General features: G+C 47.0%; 1 protein-coding gene across 1 annotated transcript in view; it reads right to left on the minus strand.

Moving 5' to 3' along the window:
* Positions 1-15541, minus strand: part of Ablim3 (actin binding LIM protein family member 3) — a 117715-nt gene extending 102174 nt beyond the window's left edge. Inside the window, exons 1-2 of the mRNA XM_059246050.1 lie at positions 15406-15541; positions 14957-15056 (exon numbers count right to left, since the gene is read on the minus strand). Of these exons, the coding sequence (XP_059102033.1) occupies positions 14957-14969 (13 nt within the window). The 5' untranslated portion in view covers positions 14970-15056; positions 15406-15541. The remainder of the gene's footprint in view (positions 1-14956; positions 15057-15405) is intronic.
* Positions 15542-22539: the final 6998 nt, after the last annotated feature.

The following is a 22539-nucleotide window of genomic DNA, read 5'->3' on the forward strand; positions in this document are numbered from 1 at the left end:
ATTTGCATTTCCACCAGTATGTATGAGAGATGCCAGCCTCCTGGGTGGTGTACACAGACATTTTGAACTCTTTTTCACCAGAAACTAATGATGCTGAGTCCCTTTTCAGGAGTCTGCTGGCCACTTAGCCTTATTCTTTTGGGATGTGTTGTTTGGGTTGTTACCTGCTTTTACTGATTTTAGTGGTCAAGGGAGTCATGGCCTACTTCAGAGTCATAACATACTTGACCTATATATTCTTGTAGAAGTCTTATGATTTTAGCTTTTATCTTCTTTAGGTCTGTAATATATTTTGAATCAATTTTTACATATTGATTAACAAAGGTTGTGTAATAGCAGCAGGGATGGACTGACTTGTCAACTGTAAGGACTCCTTTAACCTTATTTTATCTTTTAGCTTTCTTTTTTATTTATTCTTTGTGTCTTTTACATCCTTTAATTTCATTTTTGGCATTTATTTTGAGATAGGGTGTGGTGGTTTGGATAAGAATGCACCCCCCACCCATAGGCTCACTCATATATTTGAATGCTCAGTCACCAGGGAGTGGAACTTTTTGATAGGATTAGAAGGATTAGGAAGTGTGGCCTTGTTGGAGGAAGTGTGTCATTGGGGGTGGACTTTGAGGTTTCAAAAGCCCATGCTAATTCCAGATCTTTCTCTCTCTGCTTGTGGATCAAGATGTAGCTCTCAACTATTGCTCCAACACCCGCCTGCAAGCTGCCATGCTCTCCACCATGATGATAATGAACTAAGCCCCTGAAACTGTAAGCAAGCCCCCAATTAAATGCTTTCTTTTACAATAGTTGCCTTGGTCATGGTGTCTCTTCACAGCAATAGAACAGTGACTAAGACACAGGGTTTTATGTAACTCTGGCTGTCATGGAACTCATTATGTAGACCAGGTTGGCCTCCACCTTACAGAGATCCACCTGCCTCTGCCCCTCAAATCCTAAGATTAAAGGTATGTGCCACCATACATACAGAGTTGTTTTTTTTTTTTAACTTTTTATTGTGAATATTCTGAATACAAGCTTCAAATCTCCAACCACATGCATGTATGCAGCCACATTCAGGTTCCCTGGGGACTCCCTTTTAATGTCAAACAATTTCTGAACCTCTCTGTACTCCATTTATGTGGTATCTGCTGGTAGCTTACTGTCAAGTTGAATTTCCCCCAACACATGCACTGGCAGATGCCATGCATCTGAAGTTCAGCATGCACAGGCATTCTCTCAAGCTCTGGAAGCTATTCCCTGGTCCCTCTATGGTCTGGGGCTGCAGATGGGGAGCAAGTGGCCGCACAGATGACTGACACATGCCTGCTGTCCTCAAAGAGCTTTGGATTTAAGAGTGGCACTAAGGAATGTATTAGCAAACTACGCTGACCTACAGAAAATGAGTTGTAGCCAGAAAAAGGTTAGAATCAAAATATTCAAATAAAATAGACTTTAGCAGAAAGCATAAAGTCACTTTAGGAGCGGATCAGAACTGTAGTACAGAAGACTGTTTTATTCTAAAGATGGATAGGCATGTGATAAATGGGAATAGTTAAGAGTGAAACACATGCTTATAACCCCCTTTCCTTGTTTGAAATCTGCTTAAGTGTAGATTACAGGAACCCAGCTGAAAGTAGTTGAAGTAAAAATAGAATTTAATTGTGTCTACAATAGGAAGATCTAGGGTGGGAGGTAGCTTTGGCTTCAGGTGTGGATGGACTCGTGGATTATTCTATATAGTCACAGCTATGATTTTATTTTTTCCCCACTTTTGTTAGATAAAATGGCCACTGGTGTCCCTATATCATCATCTCAATTCAGTAACCTTAATGAAGAGAGCAATTCACCTTAAAAATCAATGTAACTAGGTGATGGCGGCGCCCGCCTTTAAGCCCAGCACTTGGGAGGCAGAGGCAGGTGGATCTCTGTGAGTTTGAGGCCAGCTGGTCTACAGAGTGAGTTACTCCAGGATAGCCAGGAGTACACATAGAGACACCCTGTCTTGAAAAACCAAAAAACCAAAACAAACAAACAAACATCAACGTGACCTCTGACTCATGGCTGCAATAAAAAACAAAATTTATGGGGAGTTTTCAGAATGGGCTCTAACATGTAATAAAGTCCTTAGCTACCAGCTAACAATTAAAACAATTAAGTCTCGGGTTATCAATATATGTTTCTGATCCCCTTTCCCAAGAGAATGAATGATGAAGATGTGAGTGTCCCACTAGTACAATGTGATGGTTATTTCACACATTTAAAGGACGTCTCCCAGCACACTCAACTGTAGCTCATTGCTTTCTCACTGTCTATCTTTTTGAGTGTTTTCCATGTGCTGGGCACTATGCTAAGTATCTCACACGCATTCTTTCACTGCCCTCGTACTCCTGTCTAGAGAGGAAACTGAAGTGTGGGCAGGGAGAGATAAAGTGGGACACTGTAGGTGACTCGGCCAGCAGCAAGCAGAGGACCCAGCTGGAATCTGAACCCAGGCTACCTGTCTGACTGTGGAGCTCCAGCACTGACTACTATCTGGGCTTCTCGATGGGGTCAGTGACCTAGTTTTTAAAGTTTCTCAGTTTGCATAGTGTCAGAAAGCAGAATCAGATATCAGATCCACTGGTGGGCACATGAGTAGTGATGCAGACAGTTATGTATGGTGAGCAACAATGCCACGACCTCCCCACAGTCCCAGGATCTCCCTCTCAGAAGTCGCCTGGACCGTTACATGTTGCCAACCCCTGGGCTCTGCAGTGTATCAGTTAAGAATTGCAATGAGTTCTCCCTAAATAATTCACAGCCTCTGTCAGGTCACTACTTAGCTCAAAACCTCTCATGTCGCCTCATTGACTGTAGACTGTAACACATACTCCTGAGCTGGCACCTGAAACTCTCCAAGACCCGATTCTCACCAGCCCTCCAGCCTTGTTTCACCCCGTGTATCAACTGACGTTCCCTACTGCATGCACACAACAGCTGGTGTCCCTGACCCTCCCCTAAATGCTCATGTCCTTTTATGTTGTTCTACATCACGGTTTCCAGCCAAAGGCCCAGGACTCAGGAGTTGTACAATAAGGAGTTGTGGGGATGCTTGCCAATTAGAATAACTAATTAAGTCATGCTATGCTGCCCCTTCTTGACCTGACATACACGTGTTCATCTCCTTGAGGTCTAGATTGAATGGTACATCCCCTGGCCTTTCAAAGGACTGTGGTTTGCCTTCATCATACCTCTCATCCCTCCATACCTGAAGGCTTCGCTCATAGTACAGTCCCAAGTGCCTGTGCCTTGGAGACACTGGATGAAAACAATCTTTGGTTGGGATCTCTGTCCTGTGTATCTCCGCTGCCTGGAACATCACTGCCCTATAGACTGGGGATTTGAGCAAACAGTGCTGGGACAGCCAACTGCAAGACTAACATCCAACCCATGTGTTCCCTGGGGCTTCCAGCTCAGAAAACAGGGAACGATGGTGCTGAGGAGGGACAGGAAGGCAGAAGAGGTGGCTTCAGCCAGATGGCCACGGTTTGACACCTGCATGGCTGCTTCCCAGCTTGTGGAACCTCATCCAGGTGATTTACTCGTGGACTTCAGCTTCTTTTTATGCAAACTAAGGATATTAAGTTTCTCTTTTTGTATATTTACTCAAGTCTCTGTCACTTGTTTCAAACCTGGGATTCGGAGCCAGCTGTCTTCTGCCCGAGCCAGTTTCTTTTTCTTTTTTTTTACTAGTATATGGTATCGACCACCCAAGACTTTTGTGAGGACTCAGGGGGTTAGTACGGGGGAAGCCACGGACCTGCGTTCTACATTCACTGGCCCGGGCAGCACTCATTGGACACTGAATTAGGAACCCAGGATGAAGCAGTACAAAGCAGGCAGGATCTGTCACTCAGCTATCATGGGAGTTTTCAAAGGGGACAAGAGACAGAAAGGAAGCCAATGAGCTAATGGACGTAATCATTATGGATTGTACTAGGTCTGTCTGTGAGGAGCGGTGAGAACTGTCTTATAACGTGGGGCCTTTCTTAGATACAGAACTCAGGGGAGTGTTGTAAGGATTCAATCAAGTAATATGCAGAAAATACTCAAGCTACAGTTAGAAAAGAATGCCTTGCATCTCTGAGGGAGGTTGGGCTTCTCGGTGTTCCATAAATGCTGCCTCCCAGGTCTCCTCTTCTCATGTGTGTGACAGTCCCAGCTCTATGTGTGCCCTTTGAAAGGGGGATTTATGGTCACCTGAGGGGCCTGTGCCACATAATCCCAACATCAGAGGCAATGCTTCCATGCTGACTGTGAAAATAACATAATTCAGTGGATGCCTTAGTCTACCTTCGGATGGCAGGGCCAGGATTCCTGGGCGTTTTCCCGGATCTTAAAATGCAGGAGCAGACCTCAGGCAGCCTCTGCTCCTGCATGCTGAGCGTGGCTCGCAGCAGGAAGATTGGCACTCGGTGGAGTACGCTTCAGGTGCTTAAAATAGATCAACTGTGTCATTAGACGACTCAGAGCAGTCATCTCATTGGCTCTGCTGGTGAGGGCAAGCGACGGCAGCCCGTGGAGAAAGACCTTTGCTTTGCACAAAATCAAGCAGGTGCAAGTAAACGGCTCTGAAAGATTCTGCCGGCGTGGAGTGGGAGTTGGCCAGGAGGGGGTGGGGCTGGTCACTGGTGCAGAAGCCGTATCCCGTCCCCAGCGACCCACCGCAACGGGGAGCCTGCCTGTGTGTGCCCTTTGTCTGGTTTGTGCTCTTATGGAAATTTCTGAGGGGTTAGCTGCACTCTCAGGCAGACATGGACCAATACGTGATGCTGCTGTGTCTAGGGTCTTCCTGCTCCCTAGCAGGTTCTGCATCCTCCACTGCTTGGCCACTTCTTCCTGAGCACGTGGTTGTCACTGGCCTTTCTGAACACGATGGGTCTGTAGGTAGAGCCTAAGCAGGGTTCTGCAGAGCAGTGACTTGATTTCTTCAAGTCCACACAGCCTGAATGGCGTATGCCAGCAGCACACAGTGCTCAGTGCCTCCCCCTGAGCCTAAGACCAGCCCACCTCAAGGAGGCCTCTCCTTCCTTGATAGCGGAGTTATGGTGGTTGAGGATGGGAGCATTCAACTAAGAAGGGGCACAATCATGCATCTTTATCAAAGAGCTTCGCAGAGAACATGGGCTTTTCATTAACCAGTTCATCCATTAGATGTCTTTTGAGCAGCTGTGTGTAACAGGTGCTGTGCTTGGCTTTCTGAGGCTTCCCCAGGGGAAGGGGAGGAAGTTCTATTCTAGAAAGGCTGCCCCAGGTAGCTATGTGAGATCCCTGCTGTGACCTCTCAGCACTCAGTCCCCGGCAGTTGTCTTCCTGAGCTGACCCAGAGCTCCTACTGTGACTGGATGCCCTTAGATGGACCAGGCATGTTTTCTATGTCACAACAAAATTGGAACAGCCATCAGAGAAGACTGAAGAATGCCTTGTTTCAAGCACTAGGGACCATTGATCTAAAAATAGTCTCCTTTGCTCTTGGCCATACTGCCTACCACCACGTTCCCTGGAAGCTAACACTGACCTCCAGGGGACGGGGCACCTTGCTTTCCAACAAACACAGGAGAGTAGGACAGTTAAGGAAATAAGGACCCACAGTGGGGTCTGTTCCCTTCAAGGAGACTTTAATACCTGGTAGTAAGAGGTAGGTTGATCAGCCACCAACTCCAGGCAGGACATTCTCCCATAAGCATCATGGATGAGCTGCAGTTTCTACATGGGAAGATGCATTTCTCCACATTTGATGCTATATGGATCATCTACTAGACTGGGCTATAAAAATTCAAGTGTCATACCAGCAACACAACATAGAAATTTTTATTAAGTGATAGGGAGTAGGGACTAAAGAAACTTGTATACATACAGTATACTTAGAATATAAATCCTACTGACTGTGGTCATGTTGCAGGGAGTGGGGAACAGAGCTTTGGGATCTTGTCTTTTTTTGTTTTTTTTTTTGAGACAAGATTTCTCTATGTGGCCCAGGCTGTCCTGGAACTCGCTCTGTAGACCAGGCTGGCCTTGAACTCAGACATGTCTCTGCCTCCTGAGTGCTGGGATTAAAAGCCCTACCACCACCTAGCCTCTAGTTTTGTTTTTAAGATAAACTAGAAATCCCAATTTTTGAGTTAGCTAATAATTCAAATTTATTGAACATTCAGGGCAAACACAGCATGCTGGCCACCAGGGTCTCATTGCGCTTACCTGCATGGTCCAGGACAGTGAGCCACACTGGTTATATTTATTGTCTGTTACCAGAATCATGCTTGGTGCAGACCTAGTTTTTAGCAAATAATTTTTTGAGTGAATACATGATCCAGTTTTGATTCCCCTTTTGGACATTACCAGGAGCCAGGCAAGCTGGAAACCAAGACCATGCCTGTAAAATTCCTCTACACTATTGAACACCATAGTTGTATAATGTCCTGAGTGGGTGTATGATGTGTGTTCAGCAAACTGAGTGTGAACATGCTAAGCCACTTCTGGTCTTCCCTTGTATGAGGTACTCACTCCTGTTTCTTTCTCTCTCTTTCCCTTCCTTCTTCTCTCCCTCCCTCCTTCCCTCCTTCCCTCCCTCCCTTCCTCCATCTCTCCCTCCCTCCCTCCCTCCCTATCTCCCATCCTAAGACAGAATCACAGGTAGCTCAGGCTGGCCTTGGTGGCTATGTAGCCGAGGATAACCTTGAACCTTTGATCCTCCCTCTTCCACCTCTTGAGTGTTGTGATTACAGTGCACGCCTTCACCCCCAGTTTATACTGGGGACCCAACCCAGAACCTGTTGCATCTAGGCAAGCACTCTGCCAACTGAGCTCTATTTCTAGCCCAAGAGGTCTACCTTTCTGGTCAGGAATGGCAAATTGAGTGTTTAAGCCTCAACACTGGAGAGAAAACGTAGGTGACATTAGTAGTTCCTATTACCTGTCAGCATCCTATGACAGCTCCGGTGGCTCCGTGTTTGGAGAAACCTATGCACAGGGAATACTTCCTTTTGAGAGCTTTGCCCTAACAGACAGGATGCTGGGGACTGACCTGTGTCCTCCATCCTGATTCACACCTGGAGATATCAAGACCTGGTTTCTCAGAATATGACCTGATTTGCAGACAGCCTTCATATAGATAATCAAGTTAAAAATGGAGCCATGAGGGTGGTCCTAATCCAGTGTGACTTGTGTCCTTACCAAAAGGAGCAATCTGGACACACACACACACACACACACACACACACACACACACACACACCACACCACACAGAGTTGGAAGATCTGAAGAGAAAGAAGATGGCTAGACACAGGCCAGGAGACATCTGGAGCCTCAGATCATCAGCGGGAACTTGCTGGGGTAAAACCTTGACTTTGAGCTTGTAGCCTCATGAACTGTAAAGCAACACATTTCTGTTCAAAACACTCAGCATGTAACACTTGGCATGGGAACCCTAGTGAATAATATGCTCTTTTTACTCATTTTATAATCACTTGGTATGTGCTAGACATCACTTTAAGCAATTTACAACTACAGATGTATTTATTACTTTTGAAAAGATTTATTTTATTTTATGCATATGAGTATTTTAGCTGCATGTATGTATATATACATTGTGAGTGCCCAGAGCACTCAGAGGTCAGAAGAAGGCATCAGATCCTCTTGAACTGGAGTTAAGGATGCTTGTGAACCACCATGTGGGTGCTGGGAACTGAACCCAGATCCTCTATGAGAGCAACAAGTGCTCTTCATCGTTGAACCATCTGTCTAGCTCCCAGATTCACTTGTTCTCAACAACTCTATGAGAAATCTTATTAATACTCCACACCCCTTTATCATCATCCAAGAAGGGAAGTTGGGGTAGAAAGTGGGTACTTTACTTACACACACATACGGCAAGTAAGGGGTAGGGATGGGTGTCAACTCAACGATTTCCAGTTCAGTGTTCCCTTAAGAACTACAGGATGACAATTTAATTTGCCAACTACCCCGAGTTGAAGGCATTTACACACTTCTGGTTGTTTTCTGTTCATTTACAATGGAATCTGGTGAATGCTGGGTGAGAGCCAGGGGTTGACCGTTCACTACAGCAGATGCTATCTCAGCAAGATGAAACATTTGCCAGACGGGGAAGTCGGGACTCAGAGCTGATATCACTTCCTTTATATAATCCAAGTGCTCTTGAAATCACACTGAGATTTTCAGAGATGTGTGCTGTTATTTTGGATGATTTAAAAAATGGTTTATTTATGTCATTCCTCTAGGCCCCCACCGGTAATCATTATCAACAAATGCTTCATTATTTGGGAACACTTTTCCCCACCAAGTTTGGAATTTCTTAAGTGGCATCCTACCATTTGTGTTGGGAATGGCTCCTTCTCTTGAAGGCTCAGAACACTTGATGCAGGCAGTGGCCTGCGCAAAGGAAGGACATTTTTCTCCTTGTGCTGGTGTCTATTATAGGTCCGGTCAACTGCCTTTCTTGTCCTATGGCTTCTGGTGGGACTGAGCCACTGGGGTGAACCCGAGAGAGGGCAGAATGGTGTTCGTTCCCCTGGCTACTTTTCTAGAACTCAGGTGCTTGCCTACCCAGCACCTAGCTGAGGCTCTGGGCTCCGTCCTCCTGTGCTTCAGGCCAGGGGTCATCATGATGGAGTTGTGGAATGGCGCCATAACTAGCCTTTCAGCCCTGGGCTGTCGCTGATTCTTTTTATTTCTCTGCATGTTTCCTACACATTTGTGAAGATGATTTTTCTTAAACTTACTATACATTGCCCCTCTGTCCTCTGCCAGAAGCCCAGCTGGGAGCCCAGCTGGTTTTTGTTTTTGTTTTTTTAACCCCACACTACAAGAAGGTGGCAGGTCACGTGGTCTATTTTCTAATGGCTCTTTCTCTTATTTCTATCTTGTAACCACCAATAAACCCTAGCCTTGTACCTTTCCTGAACCAGGACAACGTGTGTCAACCACATACGATTCTCACTTCCTAACTGCCCTTCATAGCTTAAGCCAAACACAATGCCAGGTTAATAATCTTCCGGAAGGTTATGGCTCATTTATATATAAAACCCCACACTGTCTATTGTAATGATGAAACAATCTGATGTCAAGCTAAGAGCTTGGCTGCTATGGCACCATCCATTCAGAACCTTGCTTTACTCAATGACCAGCTTCAGATTCATTTCCATTCACTGAGATCCAACAGCCCTGAGCATTTCATTTGGTTCTTTCAAGAACCCTGATTGTCTGTATCTTACCGATCGCATTCTAGATATAACCTGTTATGTCTGAGATCACAGAATACATGATAATTTTAAATTTGAACCCAGGAATCTATACTTACAGTTTCTCCCTGCCAGTAACACTCTTGTGGGGTTAAACAATTTCTGAATACCCTTTCCACCAAAAGAAAATCTACTCAGAAAAAGTAATTTTGGTAGCATGCCAGGCCCTGAGAAAGTGCATGGAGGGCATTGTCCATGGTGTGCAGGATGCTCATTCCACCTTGAGGACGACCCAGGCCTAAGTTTTGCATATAGGGAAGCAGTGCCTTCAGGAGCTCTGGGAGCTCTCATCCAGTGAGTAATATGACATTTTATAGGACATGGAACTGACTCTGGTGTTCAGGTCCTCAAGCACATTGAGTCAACTCAGTCTCTTCCAGTTTTGGAACTCCTGGTATCAACACAAGAACTTCAACAGACAACAAAAGATTATTGTTGTTTGAGCATGCACAGCTGATGGATGGTATGCACGACTCTAGGCTGTGACAGTCACATGAAAACCCCAGCATAGGTCACTGTCACAGGTTACATGTCACGGCCCATGTGGAATTAGGTATTTGCAGAGGTGGGTCCGATGTAGGGACCACAAGCATGAGTATAGAATGACAGAGAATAAGCTTTGAGACTATGAATATCCTCCATGGAGATGTTAGCTAGCACAGGGATCTGGGGTTGGCAGCTTTGGAGGGTGGAGAGGCCAGCTGGGTGAAGCATGGGAGTGGGCAGAGGGGTTGGTGTGATGTGGAGAGGACCTACTGGACATTGAGGGTCACAGGAGAGGGCTCTCAGAGGGACAAAAGAAACAAACAGAAGGACACAGAGCTGGGCAGTGATGGTGCACGCCTTTAATCCCAGCACTCAGGAGACAGAGGCAGGTGGATCTCTGTGAGTTTGAGGCCAGCCTGATCTACAAAGCAACTTCCAGGACAACCAGGGCTACAAAGAGAAACATTGTTTCATCCCCCGCCCCCCCCCCCCAAAAGGACAGGAATGGTGCAGTCTATAGAGAAGGGGTGTTGCTGGATTGCATGAAATACTGCAAAAAGTTAATATGGGGGAAATGACTGAGGCGGGGGGACGGACCAGTTAGGAGATGCCTCCGTGAGGCGGGAGACAAATGATGCCTGGAATTAGATTGGTAATGTGTAGGAGGAAAGAAAGGGTAGCCGAGGGAGCCGGCCATAGAGGCCTGGGCCTACTCTTGGCTTTGAAACCTTGTCTGTCCTCTAGATACAACTTTGAGACTGTGTGTTACAACTTAGATGGGGTTGGGCAACAACGCAGGGGGTGTGAAAAGTTTGGCAATGGTGAGTGGTTTCTGAGGGCTCAGTGGACAAAGATGAATTTCAAGTCAACTAGGTAATGAACGTGGTGTTTCTGGCAGGTCTAGGCTGTGCTATGTCACATGACCTCGCTGCGCCCTGTCTCTTCAATGAGAGTGCTATCACACCACACTGGCGCCAAGAACACTGCCCCAAACACTGTAGCTCGGATTTGAAACTGTTGCATGTTAAGAAATTTCTCTTATAGAAACATAATAGTTTAATAGTGGAAAACAAAGGCTTTTATACTGTTTTACTATCATCCCTCAGTATGTAACTACCAAATTAGTATTTTTTTTTTGGATTGCATTATGTTAAAACTTTTTTTTTTTTTTTTTTTTTTTTTTTTTGAGACAGGGTTTCTCTGTGTAGTCCTGGCTGTCCTGGAATTCACTCTGTAGACCAGGCTGGTCTTGAACTCCCAGAGATCCACCTGCATTCACCACCACTGCCCGGCAGAACATTTGCTTTTTAAAACTGCTATTTGAGTTGTTGACTTTACCTTCATGAAAAATTGTTAAATAAATTTTGGCTTGGGATTAGAACAGATTTTCTAGCAATTTCTGAAATGGCCCTAAACAGATCTCTGCCATTTCGTACTGTGTATTTACGTGAGGTGGTGTTTCAGAATTGATTATAAAACCAAAACATTGATTATTATTGAATAATGCTGAAGATATTCTATGCCCCGCTGTATCAAATAGTCAAGCAAGATTTAATTAATTATGTAAAAATAAACAATCATATCATGGCAGTATGCAAATTTATTTTAGTCTTCAATATGTAGTAAATTCATATATCAAAGAATTGTTTCAAAATAAATTTATAATATATTTTCAGCAAAAATTTGACTTCTTTTGAAATCATTTTTAGATTTATTTATTTTATTGTTGTGTGTGTATGAGTGTTTTGCCTTCATGTATGCGTGTGCAACATATGCATGCCTGGTGCCCACATGTATGTGTGTGTAACACATGCATGCCTGGTGCCCACATGTATGTGTGTAACACATGCATGCCTGGTGTCCACAGAGACTAGAAGAGGACACTTGAATGCTGGGAATCAAAATCTGCAAGAGCAGTAACTGCTGAGCCATCTCTTTGGCCCCCAATATTTGATTTCTACAACTATTTTACATACCTATACACCTGGGGCTGTTCGAATATTTCTTGGGTGAAAAGAGACTGTGAGTGGAAAAGTTTAAGAAGTCCTGCTCTCGGCGGCCCCTCCCTCTTCCCTCATTGGCTCTGAGGGCACCCCCCCCTCCCCCCGCCAATCACTCTTCTTCCCAATGCCTTGTCAGAAGCAAGGATCTGGATAATGCTGAAATCCACACTGAGCAATGATTGGCTGAGCACTGTCCTGTTTTGTCATGTGAGAAACAACTTTCTTATTAATAAACATAATTTAGACATGTGTATAAAGCATTTCCTTGTCATTACATTTATTCCTCCCAATCTACCCTTCAGGTATGCTCCTCAATTCATGGTTAAGGGGTGACACCAGAGGAAAGATGGCGGGCTGATCACCATTGCTGACTCGACAGCTGTGCCCACAGATAAGTACGTCTCTAAGTAGTTCACACAAAATTTTAACGCGGACTTTCCACTCCAGTCTGATTTTTCGCAGATGAAACAACATGCTGAATATCACATAGTTACTAAGAGGAAAAAGACGAACTGAACTGGGAACCTTCTGATGCAGAGTGAGCTCGACCAATTCTCTCTCTCTCTCTCTCTCTCTGTCTCTCTCTGTCTCTCTCTCTGTCTCTGTCTCTCTCTCTGTCTCTGTCTCTCTCTTCTTCTTCTTGACAGACTCTCGCTTTGTAATTCAGGCTGACCTGGAACTTACCAGGTCGCCTAGGCTGGCTTTGAACTTAGGGAAGTCCTCCTCCTTCAGTCACCGGACAACTGGGTTTACAGGTCATGTGCCACAATTTTCCTGGCTGTAGCTGCTCTTACAGTTGCCTCCAGACCACAGCCCTGTGTTCTCCAGGTGAACTGGTTAGGAGTTGAGCAATAAGTGATGGTTTGCCCGAATGTCCATGTTGGCCCCTGAACCACTTGAACCGCTGATTAGGAATAGGACCCACTGTCAAATACAGTTCACACCCCAGGACCTTTTGCAATCCAACAATTAATTAAATGACTTGGAATGACCTGATGTTAATAGCAAGGTCTCATCTACAAAGCTGGAGCAATCTCACAGCTTCTGTGGGAGACTCTATGGGGAGCCAGCAGAAATGTCCAGCTTAGTAACTGGTGAGGACCCTTCACTGGAAGTGAAACACACACTGAGAGCTCTGTGAATTAGGCAATTTCACAGCACAAAGGGGAACATTTTTCATCCCATCAGACTAGCCAAGGGCCTCTTGCCAACACTCTTCCTCTGTGGCCCTATGGCCTTGTCACTCCTATGAGGATTGATTTATATTCTCTCCATCTGTAGGGTTTCTTTGTTGGGATGGCGCTCCATCATGAAGTCCAGTTCTCAGGCCCTGAGTCCGAGTCTCCCCACAGGGTTCTCCAGCTCTGGAGTATTCCTCCCTCCAGGGTGTTTGGGGCTCCCAAGGCTGTCCTGGTCATTTTATTGCCTATTTCCCAGGACCCCTGCAAGCTTAACACTCCCTAATTAGAAAGATGGCATTTCCCTCCCAGTCTGTGTCATATACAACATTTAACTACATTGACCATTATTATTTTGAAAGAAAGAAGGATAGAATGAAGGAAAATCTGTTTTTTTTTCCCCTTCAGTCTGAAATAGTGCTGCTAACAGGAGAAACATTTCTCAGGATTCTAGACACTGAAAAAGGCAGAGTCAGTTTCTTATTGCCTTTCTTAGTTCCTTGTCTATCAGTTACCGGGAAAGACTCCCATAAATAAAATCCCCTCCCGCCTCGATAGAGTAAGGAGTGACAGGCAATCCACACCTTAATTTTTCTGGAAGTACGCAGATGCAAACATACGGCCCTCCAGTGACAGGTTAGACAGGACCTGCCCCCACCCCCTCCCCAAGTCTGGTGCGAAGCCAGAGCCATCATGTATGTGAGCCTGGCAGCTAAGAGGAAAATTCTTTGGCTCGAAGACGGACAGGGAGCCCAGCCTCACTCACTTAGCAGAGCTATGTCATACACAAAGGAAGACGAGAGAGCCGTGAGTCACGCAAATACGTAGTAAATAAATACATTTCATTTCCATCCCAGTGGCTCTGCTTTGTCCTTCCTCTTCTCTACGCCAAGGCCTGGCAGTGGAGGGAGGGTCAGGAGGCAGGGGGCTAGGCTGGACACAGTCTCACTCAGGTGCTGGCCCACTCACTCTGCCCTTACTGCTAAGCTCTACCTTTTGTAGAGAGAACTTGTCAGTTCTTAGATCGGAAGGGTCTCTGATTCAACCCTCCCGGTCTCACAGCTGAGCAATCCGAGAGACAGAGTTGGGACTATTTCCCCAAAGTCAGAACCCCCAATTGGGAATGCATACAGGAGTGCTCTGCTTCAACAGTCCTATTTGGTGCTGGGAGGACCCCAGCAAGCACGTTGACAAGAGAGCAGGACAGTGACATTTGAACTCAGTTATGTCCTCCTAAGGTATTGCCCAGGTCCCAGTAACCCAGCCAGAGCCCATGGTCAGAGAGGACATTATTGGAGGTAGATTGTCCCTTCCTGGGTTACTGAGAGCATTTCATGGTAGCTAGGGCCCAAACCAGGAGCAAAATGTCTGGTCCAGACTCTGCAGGGCAGTTACTGCCTCTGCCATTACCAGAGCTGTTGCTCAAAAGGGCTTATCACTTCCTTTCATTCTCCTGTAGGCTAAGCAGCCTCCAGGTAGGTGGGCAATCAGCCTGGACCACTGAGGGAACAGAAGCTGCATCTTTCTTCCAGACCCAAAGGTGGCTTCATGAGGATTTGTTTATCAAATTGCTCTTTGCTATCCCAGGTCCGCCCAGGCCCGCCCACGGCCTCCCTGCTCTTCCCGGGACAAGCAGGGCCTCCATGGATTTCCAGATGTGGGCATGGAGGTCTCCTGGGAGCCCCCCACAGTCAGACAATGGCCACACTGCTGCTTCCTAGGCCTTTCCAGGCATAGCTAAGAGACAGCAGTTTTCCCGACAGAGGCAAAGGACGCCGCCGATTAAACATTAGCAAAATCATCAGGAAAAGGCAGACCCCCAAAGCTCTCTCCCTGTGCCAGGGTGCTCCGAAGGCACCCAAAGGACGGAGTCCAGGGTCAGGTGTCCCCGCAGATACCGGCTTCCTTCCTCTTTCCAGGCAGCCGGGGCGCAGGCTCCTGAACCTCCCGCCCCCACCCCTGTTCCCATGGCAAAGGAGAGGAGGATCCACTTACTGCTCGTGTTCATGGTGATGCCTTTGCTCTGGGTCTTTCATTCAATACGGAGGCCCCGGTTGCTTTTTAAATCTTGCGTTCTCCTGGCCTCACTCATCACCTAGGGGTGAAAAGGCAGGGCAGAACCAGCTGTGTATCCTCAGGTGCGCTCTCCCCCTGCTGGCCCCTCTCCGTCTGGGCTGGAGCCGCTGGCCTTGAAGGCGAGTGGACGAGCCGGGCAGGTGAACCGGGAGGAGGGGCAGGCGAGGAGGACTCGGGTGCCCCGTCCCCGGAACCTGGGACCCGAACCCCGAGCAGTAGCGGGGCTGGTAGCGCCGGCTCGCGCGCACCTCGCGTTATCCCAGCCGGCAGGCTGCGGAGCCCGAAGGGGGTGTGGACCACAGGGAGGCAGGGCGGGGGCAGAACGTCCCCGCCCGGCCTCCGGAGCAGCGACCCGCCCCGGGACCCACCTCTTGGCCAGCTTTGGGAGCCAGAGGCCCCTGCCCTGGCCCCTGAGAGCGGCTCATGGATCCCGCTGGTCGTCCGGGTCCTGGGATGCCAGGGCGAGCCAGGCGAAACCTGAGAGCTCGCCATCCATGATGTGGGCTTACGGCTTGGCAGCGCGGGGGGCGCGGCCGCTCGCTGCTGCCACCTGCTGGACGCGCCGGCGTGTGTCCGAGGCTCCGCCCTGCAGGGCTTCTGCCTGGGTGCTGGGGGTGGTGGGTGGAGGAGAAAAAAATAAAGGGACTCTGATGTCCTGGGGCCAATACGGGGTGGTGGACCTGGGTCTAAGGGATGAATCGATACAGGAAAGGAAAGTTACCATTGGGAGGGACTTAGAAGGAGAGACTGACTTTGAGGGAGGAGATCTCCCACCTCAGCACAGGACAAGCTGGGTGCAATTTGGTTTGTGGGAGGTCCCCTCTGAACTGGAGCATGTGGCAGCTGGACCAGGGAATGAGATGCCGGGGGTGAGGGGGTGCCTTTATCCTTTCAACTCGTGCCCACCCTCTCCCCCCGTTACTCTCTTGATTCCTGAGATCACTGGATTAATTTGTTATAATTACCTACCTCCTCTGTCTCACTAGAAATGTTAGTGAACCCATGGGGAAAAAAAATGGGTCTTCTCAGTAGACCTCCTCCACCAGGGCCTGGCAAGTAGGTGTCAGTAAGCATTTGTGGACAAAGTGACCCTTGTCTTATGTGGCCCTAATATGACACAACCCTAATTGTGGAAGGTCTAGGCACCTTCATGCGAAGCTCTCTCACGTTTGAGGAAGGCAGCAGGTACATGGCCTCATAACATTAGGTCACTTTAGCTTTTGCATGATTGACTAGCTCTTCCTCTAGTTATTATTACTTTCTTTGGCCATTAGTTATTCATGGCTATTTTTTTGAATATTTTTGGGTGACAACTTACCAAAATAGGGTGGGACTCTTTACATTCCCATGACTACTGTCTCTGTCACCTGCTCAGTCAAATTTATGCTTATCAAACTGTAACAAAAAAAACAAGTTAGAAGAATGTGTATATCACCCCAGTCCATAGAGTGACTCTGGTTAGGGCATGTATGGGCTCCGGAAACTGAATATTCTCGGTTCTAGGGCCCAGCATCTGGTTGGCAGACCCAGACCCTTCTGGGCTAACCAGAAGTTCTATGTGGGAATAACTGCATGCACTTGAGTCTGGGATCTCTGAGGAGGATGAGATTACCACCCTCTTAACACAGGAGGAAAGACACCTTTTTAGATAAATAGAATGTTTGTGCCTGCCACAGCCGGGACTGTGGATATGGCCCTAAACCCAAGGCAAGACAGTAGCTACAGAATCTTTAGATAAATCTCAATCAATCCTTGGGTATCAATGGATTCCAAACACACTTTGATAGTGTCTTGTGGTTATCCTTTCCATTGAGGTGGGGTGAAAATAGCTCCAGCCTTCACACAGCAGTGTAGACTTGCAGAAGTATAGACGTCTAGGCTCTGGGTTGGTTCCCTTATTAAGCACTTCAATAGGTACACCAAGGGATTTTTGGATATATCATTGTGTTGAAAAGGACAGAGGCCTAGAATAGCATTGAAAACATAGTAAGTGATTAATAAACTATTAAGCTCTTCTCAAAGATCTCACTGGAGACCCCTACAGATTTAGACCAGGATTCCTTATTCAATCCCAAATTATCTTACTAGGTTCTAATTATTGGAGAAAAGTAATATTCTCCCCCCACCACACCCCTGCAGGAGAAAGTTCTGATAAACAAGATGCATAAAAACAACCAAACTAGTTCCATTTATTGTCATTCGAAACTTGAATGAAAAGATTTCAGATTATAGAGCAAAGTCAAATTAAAAAAATGATATACATGCCTTTCCAGGCAGTCACTCAATAGTAGTAACATAGAATGTTTATTCTGTGCCAGCCTTGTACCAGTCCTGGAGGGGCACAGTGGTCAGGGGGACAGACAAGTCCTCTACACTCCCAGAGCATCAGCTCCACTGGGGACAAGAGAGAAAAAGATGGCAGTTAACTATGCAAAGCATAGATTAAGAAGGCCCAGTTACTAGTGGCCTGGTTGGGAGCTCAGGGACTGTCCTTAGCCCAGATGATTGACTCTCCGAGCTCCATCATTTCCTAGCTGCACGACCTCAGACAAGATGCTCAGCCTCTGCGAGTGTCAACTTCTTCATCTGTATAATGGGTACACTGGCAGTAGCTACCTTTTGGATTACTGCATAAAATAATGGGATGCATGAAGGTGTATTGTAACTAATTCATTAGTGCCACCCTTTGCTCCCAGCTGTGCTCAGTGACAATCCTGTCATTTCCTAGGCAGCCTCCTGTTGAACCTTTTCATGCCACAGAGTTTTTCAGTGACACGAGTTTAAACCGACTGGTTCTTCTACTCAGGGATTCTTTCAACAGCACATCCTGCTGGAGGCTGATAAATTCGGACCCTTGGACCATGGACCCCTCTAAAAGACCCAAGAAGCTTCCACGAGGGAAACAATGTTGTTTTCTTCCCTTCCTGGTTCTAAAGCTAGGAAGAATGGGTTTTTAGAAGGGCCCCCAAAGCCGTTCCTATGAGGATGTCCACAACAATCAGAGGTAGCAGGAAAGACACGGGAGGAAGTGGGGGTGGCGATCTGTGGCTGTGGAAGTCATCAGAAAACCGGAGCCACGGCTCCCTCTGGTCCCGAGCCCAGGGGCGACAGCTATAGAGCAGGGAGCCCTTTGTTTGGAAGTTTGTTTTGAACTTTGAGGCTCCAGATGGACATAAACAAGTCCTACTCGGAAACAGACTCCCACTTGTTGGAAAGCCCTGTGACAAAAATCGCTGGAAGACAGCCTTTCTGCCTTCATTTCAGGGAAAAGGATACCAGTTGGGGCAATCTTCACCTCTGGCCATTGCCTTGGCCTCTGAGGTTGTTGTGGGGGCGCCTATGATGTGGCTTCTCCTCACAGGTGCTCACCTTTCTTGACCTCCTGAACCTAACCAGAGTCGTGTCTATCATGTCTCTCCTCTAGCTTACCTTCTGCCCACACCCTTTCCCCATGCATTGCTGATAAGTAACACAGTCCTGAACCTCTAACTTTGCTTTGCATCCATCTCGTCCCGTCCTGCACCCCACACTCCTCTCTGCCGTATATGCCTACTTCTCGTCTCCTGTTCTGGTGCCGTTGCTGGTCGTAGGTGACTGTGTGCTCACTCACCATTACCTTGATGCAAGCACAAGAACATAGGAGGGCTACTCATAATATAGCAGTGGCCACCTCTGCTTATGGGAGTACCTCACTAAGACTGAGAAATTCTATTCTTACGTTTGAAACATCATGTGCAGTTCACATATAGAGCAAAGGGGACCTGGTTTGGAAGTATGGGATTAAATGAGAAAAGAAAGCTGCAGAAAAATGTATCTGGAATATTCTTTGTAGTAATGCATACACGTGGACACATATATTGTATGTACCATATAATAAGATGTAGAATACAGGTAATATCACATGAAGTGATTACATTATTACCCCACAAGTGGATCCTATGTAGATACCACATATACATGCAGCTGGTATTCTCTACCTGAGATTCAGCCAACTCCAGGCCCAGATGGATGCCTTCCCAACCACCAGTCCTTGGATGAATGAACATTTCTGGATTATGTAAGTTTAACAAAATTAGTTGTGTAAGTACTACACAGAAGAGATTTTGGTAGGCACTTGTTTTAATGAAAAAGTACATTGCATTTGTATTGAATATATCTAGGTGTTTCTTGTCACCACTCCTTACATGTAAAACTACTTATAGAGCATTGGCTTGTATTGAGTATTATATTTAATCTAAAGATTACTGAAAGCACACTGGATGGTGTGTAAGAGTTATATGTACATATTAGGCCATCGTATATAAAGGGCTTATGCAGGCGGGGTTTTGAGCATTCTTAAATCCATCCCCTGCTGGTACTGAGTGGCAACTCTGTGACTGTATATCTGTAATGCATATAAAAAGGCCCAGATGGATGCCTTCCCAACCACCAGTCCTCGGATGAATGAACGTTTCTGGATTATGTAAGTTTAACAAAATTAGTTGTGTAAGTACTACACAGAAGAGATTTTGGTAGGCACTTGTTTTAATTCATTGGTTTAACAGCCTTTAACTGGGCATCTATTCAGCCAAGAGGCACCCTGATGCAGAGTCACAGGGGAGAACACATCATGTTGATGAGTGACAGACTTGTGATCACCATCTGTAAGGCAAGCAAGGAGCAGCATCCCAGTCAGGTGACTCAGGCTGGAGGAGAAAGGGCAGTCTGAGTTGCTTGGAGCTGGGGGGAGGTAAAGTACATAGAGCTGAGGAGCCTGTCTCTCAGTCAGAGTTCTACTGCTGTGAGGAGACACCATGATGACAGCAACTCTTATAAAGGAAAGCATTTAACTGGGGCAGCTTACGGTTTCGGAGACTCAGTCCATTATCATCATGGCAGGAAGCATGGGCAGCATGCAGGCAGACATGGTGCTAGAGAGGTAGCTGAGAGCTCTACATCTGGATCTGCAGACCACAGGAAGAGACAGTCAACCACTAGGCCTGGCTTGAGCTTCTGAAACGTCAAAGCCCACCCCTAGTGACACACTTCCTCCAGTAAGACCACACCTCCTAATAGTGCCCCTCTCTATGGGCCTGTGGGGCTATTTTTATTCAAACCACTACAGAGCCGAAGGCCACAGACCAGAGATAAGGCAAAGCTGGACATCATTGATGGGTCTAATGGCTTCATGTGAAAGAACCAAGAAGAATATAGACGGTCACGATGAGCCACACTCTCAGGACTAAGAGGCCTGGGACCCAAGTGGTTCTACTGGTGTCGGAGGCCAGAGTTCTGGTTCAGCCTTCATGCTGGAGGTGGTGAAGAGGCAGAGACAGTGGGATAAGATGGTCTGGAGGTCAGCTCTGTCTACTCTTTCTAGCCGTGTGGCCTTAGGCCAAACCTCAAACCCATAGGTTCCTCACACATAGACTCCAGCAAGACTTACCTCATTGTGAGCACCCACAGGAACCAAAAACACAGTTTGGTCCAGAGCCAGTCCCAAGTAACTGCTTATTACTTATTCACCTTGGAGCAACCTAGATGACTCATTGGGTGAAACTCACGGGCCGGGGTCTCCAGATTTCTAACAGGAGGATCGTACCAGAGGGCTCCTGAGGGCTGATATTGGCTCTGAGTGTTAGTGGGCACTTAGTGGAGAGTCCTTGGTTGGAGCTAGGCAGATCTGACCATTTTCCAAGGTCGTGTGGGGAATCTTTAATCCCCTAGGTCTCTGCTGAGACCCAGGCCCTAGGCAGATCAACTCCCTCAGGAGACAGTGTTCTGTCTACTGCTTCCTATCTCCATGTAAGCCCCTCCCCCCGCCCTGTCGTCTTCCTCTCACCCCAGGAGATGCCTAAACCTCTGTGGAATTGGCAGGCCTTGGCCTTGTTGTGCTGGCTGGAACAGCTATGCTTTTCCTCCTGTTCCTTACATTGTTTTGTGGAGAAACGTTGAAAAAAAATAATCAAAGTAGTTTCCAAGATGTTTGCAATGCTTCGGGGGGGGGGAGGGGGACAAAGGGCTGGCCTTTAGATCAGAGAATTGAGGGTGACCACATGGGAAGCTTCAGGCAGAAGTCTCCACGGCAGGATTCTCCTGAGGTCTTTTGGGCATGATGTCCATCCATGGTGTGGCGCTCCTTCCTGCTGTCTGCTCTTCTAGCAGAAGGAAGGAGCTGGGGTACAGCCACCTGGGGGATAAACACTGGGGAGACCTGAGCACTGAGCACAGTCAGTCCTGTCAATCCCTTGTCAACTGTCTGTGGCTCAGTTTCCCCATAGGTAGAACCTGAAGGAACGTCGGAGCATTCTGCTCTACCCCTGCAGGTCAGAGGTTGAGCAAGTCTTGCTTCTCACTCAGCATCTCTCCTGCCTTCAGCTCTCCTGCTGCCAGGGCCCACCACTGCTGTCATGCCCCTAAGATCTCCTCGAGTCCCACGTTTCCCCTGAACCCCTCCTTGGAGTGTCTTTAGCACTGACCGCCCAGGACTTTCAGTGGATGGGTCCAGCCACTCGGGAGCTCTGTTCCCTCTTCTCTCATACTTGGTTAGCTCTTCTCCCATGCCTGCACAGCCAGAGCCTCCTCATCCTCTTAGTCCTGATTCAAGGGCTAAAGTAGGAAGCCTGCCCGGTTGTCCTCAGTTAGAGGGGTCAACATTTCCCACACCACACAGACTTGTCCATTGCTCCTCAGAGTTCAGTTAATTAGTTCTTACGCCCTCTTCTCCAAGTTTACTCTCTTCCTCTTTATCCACTTGGCTGCTCTTTAGGATCTAAGTTCTGTTTCTGGATGAAGTCTTCTGCTAAGACCTTTAGACTCTGCTGAGGATGCACGTCTCCCCTAATCACTTAGGGTTACAAATGGGTCTCCACTCCTACACTGCAGTAGAAGACCAATGCTCTCCTGTAGAAGAAGAAAGAATAAGGACTCAGAACTTATGGATTGTGGGTTCTTCTTTATTTCTTAGCTATCTAACCCTGGGAAAGCAGTGAATTATTTTTGTTTCGGTCTATTCAAGTGCAATGAACAACAGTATTTATTCCATTGTGTTATACTATGAGGTGTGTCTCAGGGTTAATCCAGGAGTAAAATGAGAAGTATGTCTTGTAAATTAAAGTATATGCAAAGTTGGTGTGGCCACTTTTGTCCCATATCATTATAGATTAACACTTCAGGCTCAGGATTACCACAGAATTGCCAAAGGTGAGATCCCAAGAAGGGCATGTGTGGTAGTTTGAATGTAGTTGGCCCACATAAGCTCACACAATAGGAAGTGGCACTATTAGAAGGTGTGGCCTTGCCGGGCGGTGGTGGCGCACGCCTTTAATCCCAGCACTCGGGAGGCAGAGCCAGGCGGATCTCTGTGAGTTCGAGGCCAGCCTGGGCTACCAAGTGAGTTCCAGGAAAGGCGCAAAGCTACACAGAGAAACCCTGTCTCGAAAAAACCAAAAAAAAAAAAAAAAAAAAAAAAGAAGGTGTGGCCTTATTGGAGGAAATATGTCACTGTGAGGGTGGGCTTTGAG

Source organism: Peromyscus eremicus, chromosome 19 (genome assembly GCF_949786415.1).
Source record: "Peromyscus eremicus chromosome 19, PerEre_H2_v1, whole genome shotgun sequence".
In the NCBI taxonomy this organism is placed as follows: domain Eukaryota; kingdom Metazoa; phylum Chordata; class Mammalia; order Rodentia; family Cricetidae; genus Peromyscus; species Peromyscus eremicus.